This window comes from Carassius carassius, chromosome 41 (genome assembly GCF_963082965.1).
Source record: "Carassius carassius chromosome 41, fCarCar2.1, whole genome shotgun sequence".
Lineage (NCBI taxonomy): Eukaryota > Metazoa > Chordata > Actinopteri > Cypriniformes > Cyprinidae > Carassius > Carassius carassius.
In genome coordinates, this window is record NC_081795.1 from 18,519,113 (window position 1) to 18,533,702 (window position 14,590).

The 14,590-nt window shown below is 34.9% G+C and overlaps 1 protein-coding gene across 1 annotated transcript in view; it reads right to left on the reverse strand.

The window, feature by feature from the left end:
- Nucleotides 1–5,314: 5,314 nt before the first annotated feature.
- Nucleotides 5,315–14,590, reverse strand: part of gbe1b (glucan (1,4-alpha-), branching enzyme 1b) — a 174,252-nt gene continuing 164,976 nt past the window's right edge. Inside the window, exon 16 of the mRNA XM_059533431.1 lies at nucleotides 5,315–6,782. Coding sequence (XP_059389414.1) covers nucleotides 6,729–6,782 — 54 coding nt within the window. The 3' untranslated portion in view covers nucleotides 5,315–6,728. The remainder of the gene's footprint in view (nucleotides 6,783–14,590) is intronic.

Here is a 14,590-nt window from a genome sequence, read left to right on the forward strand (position 1 = left end):
CTGTACAGTATTGGCAAACAAGAAAAACAATGTTTATATAGATTTATAAAAATTTTCCACTCCGATTTTACAAAGGGTTCAAGTTGGCCTTGTTAATTTGATGCATTGTCCAACAGAAAGTTGCATGATTTGAAAGTGAATTAAGCTCTGTGTTTACATCGCTACACTATTGACAACATACAATGGACGGGTTTTGCCTGTGAAATTTCACCAAAATTTTGTTCATGTGAACTAACATTTAGATGCATGTGTATTTTATTATTGTAAGCATGCATCTTTGTGAAGGACATAAATGCTTTAAAACAGTTTTAGTGCAAATGCAGTAGTTTTCAGAATGAAGGCATGAAGTAAAATGGCAACAAAAGATCCCTATTCACAGAGAATATATTGAGTAAAGCAAGTCAGTTAGAGCTGTATGTATATAGCATATAGCTGCTTCCTCATTCTAGCTGATTTCTTCAAAGAAACCTTTGATAGTTTAAGTCTGACGATGGATAAAGGTTCCTCAAAACATGCACCTTATCCAAACTCAGAAACATCTGTTGGCTGACTCACCAATAACAAAGGGTTCCTTTGTTGTAAACAACTAAGGACTTTTCCAGAAGTCTGTTCTGAGAGAGATCCTAGAGAATACTTTCAAAAAACAGAACATCTTAAAACAGAACTGGGCTACACAGAGTGAAATAGTGGGGATTTTTCAATGACTTTTTCTTCAAGATATATTGATATGTGACAACAAGTGACTGTCATTATGAATGTGATGTGTAAGCTAAGTATGGTAACCTCTTTAGAATGTTAGCTCTGGATTTAACCAAACCAAGTGCGGTGTTATTTAGCACACACCCTGGAGCCGTGGCCAGCCATATTTGCTGCAGCGCAATTGGGGTTCTAGGTGTCTTGCTCAAGGCACCTCAGTTGTGGATATTGAAGGTGAAAGAGAGTGCTGTAAGTAAACAAGTGGTCAAGTGCAAAGAATGCAAATGTCCATATTGGGCCAGGTCCGTTGATTCATTCAAGCACACACTCAGCACTGTTTTAAATGTGGAGCTCCTGAATAGAATTTCTAACATCAAAAGTTGTGGAATACTGAACCAGTTTCAGGTCAGAAACTTTTTTTGTCATCTTTTTGTCATTTTAAAAGTGTCAGTATTCATTTTAATGTAATTTAAATGAAATTGTCTTGCCCTCTGATGCTCGGTGCATTGATCACACCTTTTGATAACACACTGGATGGATATTACATTGTATATCAGTTTGGTAATCTAAAAGCTTACACTACAGTATTCTTATTGGTGACAATTTGCTCAAAGGAGTTGCACAATATTGGATTTAACATTTTTCAACACATTCTCATGCAGTGAGAATTTGGGGGCGTGGCTGCTGTTTACCTTCAAGTAGGGATTACTGCAGGCTGGAGCAATGGGTGTGGCAAAAGGTAGAAAAAGTTATTCATGATTGGTCAACAAAGCTGTCAGTCAGGGTGTGGGGGAAGGGTTAGAGCTGGATTAAGAGTAGTTTCTGGTGTACTGATTCACCTTTCGCCATGCCCATTGCTCCGGGCTGCAGCTACTCCTCAACCTGCTATATGAACAAATCTACTGGGACACACTTCTTAATTACTGAATTCAACAATCAGACCCATTAGACTGATTTGAGATGAGCAAAGTGTGTGCAGAACCAATCGCCACAGGGTGCATGTCGGTTAGAAATGTGTCTGAGTGATATCAGACTTGCTCTGATGTCATGCTGGAAAATCTTGCCAATAGCATGATGCTGATGACATAACTTCATGCTGATTGGTTTAAACCATGATGTTGCACTCTCTTCTAAAATGATTGCTTTTTGTTTTGTTTCTGTTTTTATAGCAGATATAATGTTATTATGTGTTTAAATTATGTTTGTATGTTCCCAAACACTATGAAGGTGCAATCTCTATGTGGGATATAATTTGAAATATACATAAATCATGTGCCTTTATCACACTAATAATAATAGAAAGGACCACATTGTTAGGAGAAATTAAGTAACTGGTACTTTGTGTGTGACGTGCATCATATTTATTTTCATATAAAAGCAACAGAATGTAAGCTACATTCAGTTTATTAGCAATAAAGTACATAAGCATGAATCATGGGATATTTGATCTCGTAGTGTCTGATCTGCCACGAGATGTCAGAACTGTCAGTCTTGACTGCACTTACTTCCATCCCTGCAGCCGTCTACTCTCGGCTACTTTCAAGACGAGGCACATCTCAAATGAGTCTATTGCCACAGGGTTTATAAAATGAAGCACCAACTGCATCGTTTTGGCATTCTGTCCACACTGAGATGACATGTTTTTCAATGAAAACAAAGCTTTTTCAAATAAGATGTGACATAAGTTGCACTGATAGAGATGGATGATGTCAGAAATGGAATAATATCTTCTAAAAACAGTAGACAGTAGTGCACTGAGATACTCCTACCATTAGATGGAAGCATTACTCCACAAACATCAGTAAGCAGTGACAGAAGTGTGCGTTATTCACTGTTACCTTCATGAACATGAGGACAAACCACAGCCAGTGTCCCTCATGGGATATTTGGAACATCTGAACAACACTTGATCCCTTTGCAACCAACAGGGAACAGGAGCTCTGACAAAACCCAAGTGAAAGTTCATTATACTGCCATTATTGGCTGACTCATCAGTGAGATAATGCAAGTTTATCCGACCCATGAGGTGACATTCTTCAGTACTACATTAAAGGGAAAACATATATCACAAAAGTGTCTGAACGAGGATGATTTACATGGTGCATCGGTAAGTTGAGACGGAGGAGCAGATGAAGGAGAGCAAAAAAAGGAGGAAGAATAATAAGCATAAAAGAAGCCATTGTCCACATATCAGTGACCTTGCAGGGGAGTCTGAGGTCACAGCTTCCTCTTGATTTCTACACAGTCACAGAGGTGATTAATGACGAACAGCAGACTTGATTAGCTAAAATGACGAGCGAAACAAAGCGCCCCCCGTTTATATTAACACATTCAATTCAAGAACTCTAATGAAAATGCCATTGGTCAGGATGAAAGGTACGATTAAGCACAGCGTCCTCCTTCAAATTCACAATGGTCCTTGTGGAAGAGGCAGATATTTATGCGAAGTGGCCCTCTCAAAGCTTTTAGCATTACAGCGAGTGATTTTAAGCCCTTTTGGTGTTACATAAATGTAAATGAGGTGATCAGAACTTCTGTTGAACTGATGGGTTTGGAATATGTATGTTAAAAAAATATCAAACTGACCATATGGGTCAGTTTATAAAAAAGGCCCTTTGCAACAGAAAGTGATCAAACGGCTTTACTGCTGGTATTATACTCTGATTACAATGGAGTTTGTTTCTTGCAGTTGACTTTTCTCCGTAAGACTTTGAATTAAAATGTTACTTTGTTTCTTACATTTGCACTTCATTCATTTATTTTTTGTATTTCACATTGATTTTTGTGTTTCTCATAATTGAGACTTTTTTTTTAATCTCAGTGTTACTTTATATCTTAAAATGCAACTTTTTCAAAATTTGCTAAGTTTTATATAACGTAATTGACTTTGTTTCTCAGTTGATATTTTTATTTCATGGTGTGGCTCTATATCTCTGAATGTGACTTTATATTTCATAATTTAGACTTCATATATAGAGTGAATTTACATTGTGACTTTATATCTTAGAACTGCAAAATTATCTACTTTGTTTCTCATATTTGCTATTATATATCTTTGCAACTCTGTTTGTTTCTTGCAACTGAAAACTTTTGTCTCTCAGTGTGACTATATTCCACAACAGTGACTTTGTTTCCCCTAATAGCAGTTTTATATTTCATAATTGAGACTTTTTAATCTCACGTTGTGGCTTTATATCTCTTAGTGTGACTATATATCTCATAATTTAGTTTTCTTATATAGTGTGACTTTACATTTTGCATTGTCACTGTATCTCACATTTGCAACTTCTCACATTAGCCATTGCGGTTTATTATTTCCCATTGTGACAATATTTTAGAAAGTGACTTTACAACTGCAACTTTTTATTTTATTTCTCATAACTGGGTGTTTATATCTCACGATGTGAGCATATCTTGTAATGTAATTTCATATATTGTGATTTGTGACTATTTCTTCCAACTGCAACTTTTTCTCACGATTCCTTTTCACTCGAGGCAGAAACAGGTTTCTATAGATTACCACAAGAAAAATTATTAAAATAAACCTGCACTGGTGAGTTACAGAACACTTTAATAGAGTATGCTCAAGGGCCTTGAGTAAGTATATCAGTGTGTGAGGATGTGGTTTGTTGTCTGTTTTTTCGAGCACTTTAAAGTCTTAATCTATTAATCTCCATCAAAGTCACCATCAAAGCCTTTTCAAACATCTCTATATAAACTCACTGCATTAAGCCCGACAACTCTACAATGCAAATATGCCTGAGATCAATGAAAGCACACACATCTTGACTAAAAGGAAAATATCTACCTTAGAAGCACTAGGAGTTTGCTTACATCTCATAATCAAAGGAATAGTTCTGGTCCTCGCTTCTGATTGGCCAATACAGCCATTCAATCATGATAAAATCTACGATATAGTAAAACTGCAATGAGACACACTTCATCATATATTACTGCATGGCACCTGTGGAGTATTATGTTTGTTCAGCTCAATCTCACAGGAAAAGGTTATCACTTAATGAGGTGTGGTGATTTTGGATGAATTCATAAGATCTGGATTGTACGAAAACATATGATTTTTAGTATCAATATATATATATATATATATATATATATATATATATATATATATGTATGTATGTGTGTGTGTGTGACCCTGGACCACAAAACCAGTCATAGGTGTACATTTTTTTGAAATTGCAATTTATATAAGTTTTCCATTGATGTATGGTTTGTTAAGATCTGACAATATTTGGCCGACATACAACCATTTGAAAATCTGGAATCTGAGATTGCAAAAAAATCAAAATACTGAGAAAATCAAGTTTGAAGTTGTCCAAATGACTTCTTAGCAATGCGTATTACTAATCAAAAATTACGTTTTGATATATTTACAGTAGGAAATTTAGAAAATATCGTCATGGAATATGATCTTTACTTAATACCATAATGATTTTTGGCATAGAAGAAAAATCAATAATTTTGACCCATACAATTTTTTTTTTTTTTTTTTTTAGCTATTGCTAAAGATATACCCCACCGACTTAAGGTTTTGTGGTCCAGGGTCACATATAAATCAGGGACTGCATTTTCCTTCGAAAGCAAAGAACAAGCAAAGTCTTGCTTCCAGAAGTAGTTTATTTCATTTTAGTACGGCTTCCACACACAAATGGCACAGTGTTTAACTTTACACACAAATATTTGTTGACCATCACAAGGACCATCCAAACTTATGAATCTGTTTCAAAGCTTTTAGCTTCAGTTAAATAAAACCTTCTAATTAGCTACGATATTTTTATTATAACAAAAATAAGCAGCGATGTTAAACCTTCATTCAAGATGGTTTCTGGAAAGCCGTTTCTCAGTATGACAGATTATGCTACCGAATACTGTATATCTATGTAAGCATCAAGTTAATTGAGGGGAAATTTATAGTTCTTTTAACCACAAAACAAGAAGACAGGAGAAAATGAGCAACAAGTGTGTCCAATGATGTCTTGAAGAGAGCAGCTTCAGGATTATAATAATTTTGATATATATTTTTTAACACACAGACTCTGGATCTCAAACAGGGCTACACAAATCTGTTATTGTTGAAGAGAAAGAAGAAAACACATCATAAAAGATGTTTCAAAAGTAAAATGCTGGACAGTGAAACAACACGACTGTCTTTAACTGAAAATTAATTGATATTTAGTATTAGCACAAGCTATATTATCTCAGCTTTATAGGTATAAATTAATCAAAATCATTTCTTATTTGGTAAAATTAATATTCATCAAAACCTGGCTATGAATGACATTTTTAAAGGCACTGCAAACCAGCCTGTCAGGAAAAAAAAAAGATATATATAAAATATATATATATATATATACTTTCGATTTTATGACTTTACACAGAGTTCATGCATTAAAAATATATAATTCAACTTTGTTGACGAGCTCAGCAGTGAACTGACATATAATCAATAAAATGTTCTCAAACGATTATTTTTATTATTTTTTTTACTTGGACAAATGAATACATAGTGCACATTAATATTTATACGTAAGTTAAAAGCACTGACACAGCATGTCAGAAAATGCTTGTATCAATTGAACTAGCAGAAAGATTTACTTTTCACGATTACATTATCATAAATACAGTGCTGACTAGTATTGCTTATAATACTGACCACAGTCAAAGTGATTATTTACCTCAACATTTTTAAATAGCAATTTCAGTAGTAATTAAGATCCATTTTGGATCAGGCAGAAAAATCTGGCAATGATCTAACCATTTCAAACAAGTTGGGCAGTGGGATATTGGGAAACTAATTCTTGATAATCAATAATGTGTGAACGATGACTTGTAGAGAAATGGGGTAGAAGGTATTCATAACATCTTGTACTCAATTCAGTTTGGTGGCGATTCACGGGAAAATGTGGGCTTTCTAAAGGATGATGGCAAACGTGTGTGAATGGAGGTATGTTGAGTCACAAGTGTGCTGGGTTTCCATCTCGCGGTGAATCGCTGATTGTGTTTCAGTAGCACTAATCGATTTCCTCGTTGACCAGAACAATAGCGGTTCTGCAGGGAATGTAAACCTAAGAGAGTGGAACAGCCAAAGACAGAATGAGATCAAAGGGACTCAGCATTTGTTTGAGGCAGTGTAGCACATTCTGAAACAATGCATAGTATAAAAAAAGTGTAAATGTCTAAAGTACTGTGGAATGTGAAAATGTTTCCGTGCCCAAGTTAGACCAGTTATTATTTTTACATTCATGGATTCACAGAAATATGCAGGATGGCTGGTAATTAAAAAAAAAAACTAAACAAAAGGCTAAATATTTAATAAATGTACACGGAGATGCAATTTCTGTGATTGAATTCATTATCTTCAATTCAATAAAAACAAACAATAAAAAAAATAAAAATAAAAGCAGAAAGAACAAAATGGGAAAGAGAAAACACTATTCCATGTAAATGGAACTTAAAGGGATAGTGAAAATTCTTCACCTTCATGTCGTTTCAAACCTGTAAGACCTTCATTCATCTTCAGAACACAAATTGAGATATTTTTGATGAAATCCGAGAGCTTTCTGACCCTGCATAGACAGCAATGCAACTACCACATTCAAGGTCCAGAAAGGTAGTAAGGACATTGTTAAAATCGTCCATGCGACATCAGTAGTCCAACCGCAATTTAATGAAGTTCCAAGAATAATTTTTGTGTGCAAAGAAATAAAAAATAATGACTTTATTCAACTATTTCTTCTTTGACGCACGTTCACTACAGTACCGCGATGCATATATGTGAAGCTGCTGATGCAGGAGCCGGCTTTCTGACGTGGGAACGTCCATCTCTCTTAGTACATTGTTCGCATATTCAATAAAGAGTTCGAATAAGTAAGGCCAATGTCTTTGAAACATTATTTGTGCAAAAAATTGCAAGTCATCCACTCTGTTGAAAAGTTGAGACATGCTTACGAAGACTAAGTTTTATGTAAAGCATTGTCTTTCTTTGCTCAGCACATCTTGCATCGGCAGCACCACACGCATAGACTGTGGTAATCTCGTGAAATCATTGTTGAAAAAAGTCATTATTTTTTGTTTTCTTTACACACAAAAAGTTTTCCCGTAGCTTCATAACATTAGGGTTGAACCACTGATGTCACATGCGCTATTTATTATATGTCTATGCAGGGTCAGAAAGCTCTTGGATTTCATAAAAAATATCTTAATTTGTGTTTCGAAGATGAACGAAGGTCTTAAAGGTTTGGAATGACATAAGGGGGTGATTAATGACAGAATTTTCATTTTTGGGTGAACTTTCCCTTTAAATATAGCAAAATAAGACTTGGCCCAATTGAGCTGTACATTAAAATGAAAAGGTTTTAAAAGTATTCTACGATTAACAGTCTGAGCTGAAATGTAAAATGCTGCTCTCGTGTCAGTATACATCAGATATATGTGAAAAGTTTACATGCACTGAATGATTTTGACAACACTAAATGGGGTAATGGTAGAGGTCAAGAAAAAAGAAGAAAAGTATCTAGAAATATTTTTTTTGTAGAAATTTAAATTGGTTTCTTATGGTTTTTCAAAACTTTTCCAAGACTTAAATTATACATCTAATTTGGTGTAACCTAGGAAAAATGAGATTTTTTTCCCCCTTATATGAATACTTGGAAGTGTGCACATGTTAAATATTTTCAAAAATGTTTTGAAATTTGTGTTCAAGGTTTTTTTTTTTTTTAACACATCACAAATTATTAATACCATTTTATCAAGTTTTTGGGGAGTCATGACATTTTACAACCTGAACTAACCTTATATTATTTAAAATTTTAAAGACTTAAACATCTTTTATATTTTTAACATAATGTTCTCTAGTGGTCCTCTGTGTGATACTTTCAAATAAATGATATCCTGATGAAAATACAAAATTTGTAACAAAACTAAAATTAATAAATAAAATAAAGAGACATTGCATTTTAAAGTATACTATTAGTATATTCTTATAAAACATATTCCAATGATCTTTGGTTCATTCAGAACTTCGAAAACCTTTTTTTTTTTTTACATTGTTAGTGGGCCCAACACATGATCTAACCTTTCCATCCCCATCCATTCTACTTCACAGAACCATGTTTCTCCTGCAGCAAACCTCTACAGGAATGGAGGATATGTATGTTCACATTGCAGTTGTGAATCCCTGCCCCATGTCTGCTGCTCCTCTGTAAGAAAGCTTCCTTCAGGACTCACATCTCTATATCTCATCCCTCACCCAAAGACAATATCTCAGAACATGTTTGCTCGCTATGAATTCCTCCGCTGGTGCAGCGGCACGGAGGCCATGCCGTAACACTGACAACCATATCGGTGACTAATTAATGAGACTCGGCGGGGAGAGACAGAACCGCAGTGCTGCTGGTAAGAAACAGAGCCAGAGTGAATCAACGCACCTGTCTAGATAAAAACTACTGTCGCGTGGTGTCAACAACTTTCCAGAGCTGCATAAAACAATGTGCGTTTACATGCACTTTTTTAAGCTGATGTTTATTAAGCCGAAAATGCACATGGTCATGTAAACGCGGTAACCCGTTTTCTTTTATCGGAGTAAGCTAATAAACGGCATTAGCAAACCGGTAGACACAGGTAGTTTTTTGCGCGGTATGTAAACGTAATAACCGTCGGCTTACTGAAGTGCGCATGTGTGATACGTGACCGGAACGAACAATAGTGCACAGTTAAGCGCATCTAGACAGAGCAAAAGTTTCTAAGTAAAGAAAGAAGGAAATATATCACAAAAGCAGACTCTTTCATGACTCAGAAAATTATAAAAGTGTTCTCATCTTGTGCAGCAGAAGTAGAAGTGGTTGAGTCAAAACGCTGCTATGTAACTGCCTTAGAGGATAATATTTCATGCTGTCATTGCAAGCTTTATTTAACATCACAACTGACAAACATAATAATACATGGAATAATCAGTGTCAGTTATGCAAATCATTATATTTTAATGTCACCTAAGATAAATAACCTAATTTTGAAGTCATGAAGTCATGCACATACACAGCTTTGTCAGGTTACTGATGTACATGTAGGCCTAAATGGGAAAACCTGGTTATTTTAATAAGCTGATATTTGTGAGTTATTAGTTTACTGGTGTGCACGTAAACATGCTCAATAATGGTGACAAATAGCAGAATAACAAAGAACAGCAGAGGTCTCTAATGTCATTATTATGGCACGCCACACACATGCTGATGATTGCAACCAATGCAATATGAAGCTCATTAATAAAATATGATCATTTAAATAAGATTCTGGCTTTTGAATAGATATGTGTTTGATTAAACGTGCATTTAAGAATATGTAATGAGGATCAAAGGTTTGGACTCAAATTTAATTGAGATACCATTGATATGAATTGCACTTGGATTAAAAACAGGATGCATACTGCTGGGTCAGTGACATAATGCATAACTATTCATTTATTCAAAAATGCATTAAAATGGAATTCACACAGCACTTGAATATTCTGTTTCATGACTCATTATGATTTCTGAAGGCATAAAGAGACAAATGCTAAGGTGACACAATGGCCTGATATTATAATGAAGGGGTAAAAGCCTATTATTCAAGTCATTAAGTATTATTTAAATTATGTAAAAGTATTTAAGGCAACACTTTGCCATTTGTTAACATTAGTTAACTACATTAATTAAACTAAAAATGAGAAATACTTCTAAAGCATTTATCTTAAGTTGATTCCAACATTTACTACCACATGATTACAATCAAAAGTTGTATTTATTAATGTTATATAATGGACCTGAGCTAACATGAACTAACAATGAACAGTTGCATTTTTATTAACTAATGTTACGAAGATTAATAAATACTTTAACAAACGTATTACTCATTATTTAATGCACTAAATATATTTTACAAAAGGAACCTTTTTGTGAAGCGTCGCCATATTAAAAAAAAGCAAAATAAATTATACTATATATATATATATATGTGATAGACTGGATGTTACATGTGACACTGAAGGCTGGAGTAATGATGCTGAAAATTCAGCTTTGTATCACAGGAATAATTTTTTTTTTTTTTTTTTTTTTTTTAAGTATATTCAAATAGAAAACTATTATTTTAAGTTGTAATAATATTTCACAATATTACTGTTTTTTCTGTATTTTTGATCAAATAAATGCAGGCTTGATGAGCAGAAGAAACTTCTTTCGAAAACATTAAAAATAGTAATGTTTCCAAACTTTTGGTTTGTACTGTATATATATATTATATATATATTATGTATATATATATATATGTATATATGTATATGTATATATATATATATATATATATATATATATATATATACACACATACAGGTACATACACTAAAATATATATAATAAAAAGCTAAAATATGAATTAGTACTGTAATAGTACACAAATCATACTAAAATAACAAAAAAACTATAATTTTATTTATCCAGCTGTTATTTACTCCAAGCATCTTATTAGCATCAAAGTGAAAGACATAACACCAACATGTCTGAAAAAATAAAATAAAATAAAAACAGAATCACTGAGTTGGAAAAAGGATCAACCCCTTGTGTGAGTATTTTGTTAAAAAATTTTTGTGGAGGAAAATTATTGAATCCACTTTAGATGGCTTCAGCGCGTTCCTGCGCACACTGATGAAGATGCGCAAATAAACGCTGAAAATGAACGTGGATTTGTGCAGCTTCTCAGTTAACAATGGCTCTGTGTAGTAAAAGCTGCTCTATGTGAAATCAAGTACCTGAGGGAATTTACCGCTGATTAGAGAACCAGCTTTACTGACGAGATGTGCATAACGATCGGCCGATCATGATCGGAGCAGCCCTAGCTATATTTATGTATATTTTCATCTGTGTTGTATTCTTTAATAATTGCTCTGTCCATGGAGTGGACCTGACTCACATTTCACTGCTGGTTATATATGCTCTATATAATTGTGTATGTGAAGAATAAAAAACTTGAATCTTGAAGGATCGAAAATGCTGTAAATACAGCTTGATTTAAACCAATTGCTACATCATTGACCTGCAGTTTTTGCCAAAGAAACAACAAATATTTTCATAGACAGCGTGAGAGCAAGGCACACTTTCCTTGATTTCTTCAGTTTCTCGGGTTTGACATACCTCCCATTCTGAAACGGAAAACCCAGAGTTTCCATCATTTCAGAGTTAACATATTCAAAACATACTTTCTGAAACATGCCTCTTGTGATAAACGTGATAAAATGGCATTACGCCGTATTTAAATTGTCATTTTTTTCAGCACTAAAGTGTCTCCTTTCCGTGCAAAATTAAGCTCATTATAGATGTGCTTTATTTTTACCATTCAGTCCATTTGCCTGACGCAATTAACAATGCACAACTGATTTCCATGAAAAGCAGAGTCAAAGGAAATTTTGATGAGGAATTTGGTGCAAAGCGTAGATGTTTTTCTTGAATCATTTCTTTAGGACACTGTGGTTGAGAAACACTGAATCTTTCTTATAATGTGATGAAGATGAACTACATTTGCGGATACTCTGGGAGGCTCTGATGCCTCAAATTGATATTTTGTTACATAATGTGATGACATTTAAGTGTCAAAACACAATTTAGTGTGGAACTTTATTCTTTATTCCAAACTGACTGTAAAATATTCAAAAACCACTTTTTGAAAATGATAACATTTCAAGGCTTGCTGTAAGAGCTGTGGAAAGGCTGGCAGGAGTCCTATAGCAGGTGCTTGAAGGCCTTGATGGCACATGTGGTTTATAATTCTCATTGTGCCGAGCCGCTTTCTGCTTCAATGGCAGCAAATCATTAGAACTTCTCTTTGTGATCAGCATGAAAGAGAATTTTGAAAGTGAACGAAAGGTACGGGGCCGCTAAACAAATTGAAGATGTACGAGAAATAGACTTAAAGAGGAATTCTGCCTTGAACAGTATCTTGTGGAATGGTGAATTGTTTCCCCACAGCGGGTTTGTGAGGTCCAGAGTTTCAATGAAGAATCAGAAGAGCTTTTGGGCACTACGCTCCACAACGGGTTGACGGATCAGTTCACATCATGCGCAAAACAAGCTCGGTTCACAAGCCTCGGGGAGATGTCGGAACCTTATGATGACCTTCTGAAGATGGGCACATTGTGTAACCTTGTAAAACAAGAACACTCCAAAACAATCCACTGCCTCTTTCTCCCCCTCAAATCCATGTTCAAGGGTCTCTGGTGAATACGCTCACTAGACTAAACTCTCACACACACCTGTCTCTTATCTCGTCCCTGCTTTTCAAGTGCTTCTTGACTGAAGCAGAGCAAGAAACTTCAGCTGTATACTGATTTATGGAGCGTGGACACCGAAATTGAGGGCAAAAACTAAAAATGATACACTTACACATCCAGCAGAATATAATTAAATGCATCAATTTGAGAAAAAAAACTATTAAGCAAATGTTTGGAAGGTAATGAAATGTTTCCTTTTTTTTTAAATGACTATGAAAATAATTTAGTGTGAGATGCTGGTAAACGATTGACATGCAGGTGATGCTGAACTGATTGTTCATCAAAGTATGAATAGTGGAAACAAAAAAAATATATGTGAAATCAATAACTGAGTCTCTCAAATATATGTAATGTATCAAAGCATGAAAAATAAATATTGAAATTTATTTCTGTATATATTTGCTTTGTATATTAACAATCATTTTGAGCTATTACATAGCAATAAAATGTTAGATTAAAATGTTTTTAAATAAATATATACACACACACACACACACACACACACACACACACACACACACACACACACACACACACACACACACACACACACACGTGCTTCACAATATTTCAGTAATTCAACTCAAATTGTGAAACTCGTATTAAATTCAATAAATTCACATAGACTGAAGATTTTGGCTCACATTTAACAAAAACCCACCAAAATTCACTATCTCAACAATTTAGAATTCTTCATAAAACCAAAAAAGGAAAATAAAAATAAAAACATTTAGTGAATTGTTGGCCTTCTGGAAAGTATGCTAATTTACTGTACATGTACTCAGTACTTGGTAGGGGCCCCTTTTGCTTTAATTACTGCCTCAATTCAGCGTGGCATGAAGGTGATCAGTTTGTGGCACTGCTGAGGTGGTCTGAAAGCCCAGGTTTCTTTGACCGTGGCCTTCAGCTCATCTGCATTGTTTGGTCTCTTGTTTCTCATCTTCCTCTTGACAATACCCCATAGATTCTCTACAGGTTCAAGCCTGGTGAGTTTGCTGACCAGTCAAGCACACCAACACCATGGTCATTTAACCAACTTTTGGTGCTTTTGACAGTGTGGGAAGGTGCCAAATCCTGCTGGAAAATGAAATCAGGATCTTCAAAAAGCTGGTCAGCAAAAGGAAGCATGAAGTGCTCCAAAATTACTTGGTAAACAGGTGCAGTGACTTTGGTTTTCAAAAAACACAATGGACCAACACCGGCAGATGACATTTCACCCCAAATCCTCACAAACTTAACACTGGACTTCAAGCAACTTGGGCTATGAGCTTCTCCACCCTTTCTCCAGACTCAAGCACCTTGGTTTCCAAAAGAAATACAAGACTTGCTATCATCTGAAAAAAAAGGACTTTGGTCCAATGGCAACAGTCCATTTCTTTTTCTCCTTAGCCCAGGTAAGACGCCTCTGATATTGTCTATGGTTCAGGAGTGGCTTAACAAGAGGAATACGACAACTGTAGCCAAATTCCTTGACACGTCTGTGTGTGGTGGTTCTTGATGCCTTGACCTCAGCCAGTGCATTCCTTGTGAAGTTCACTCGAATTCTTGAATCCAGTTTGCTTGACAATCCTCATAAGGCTG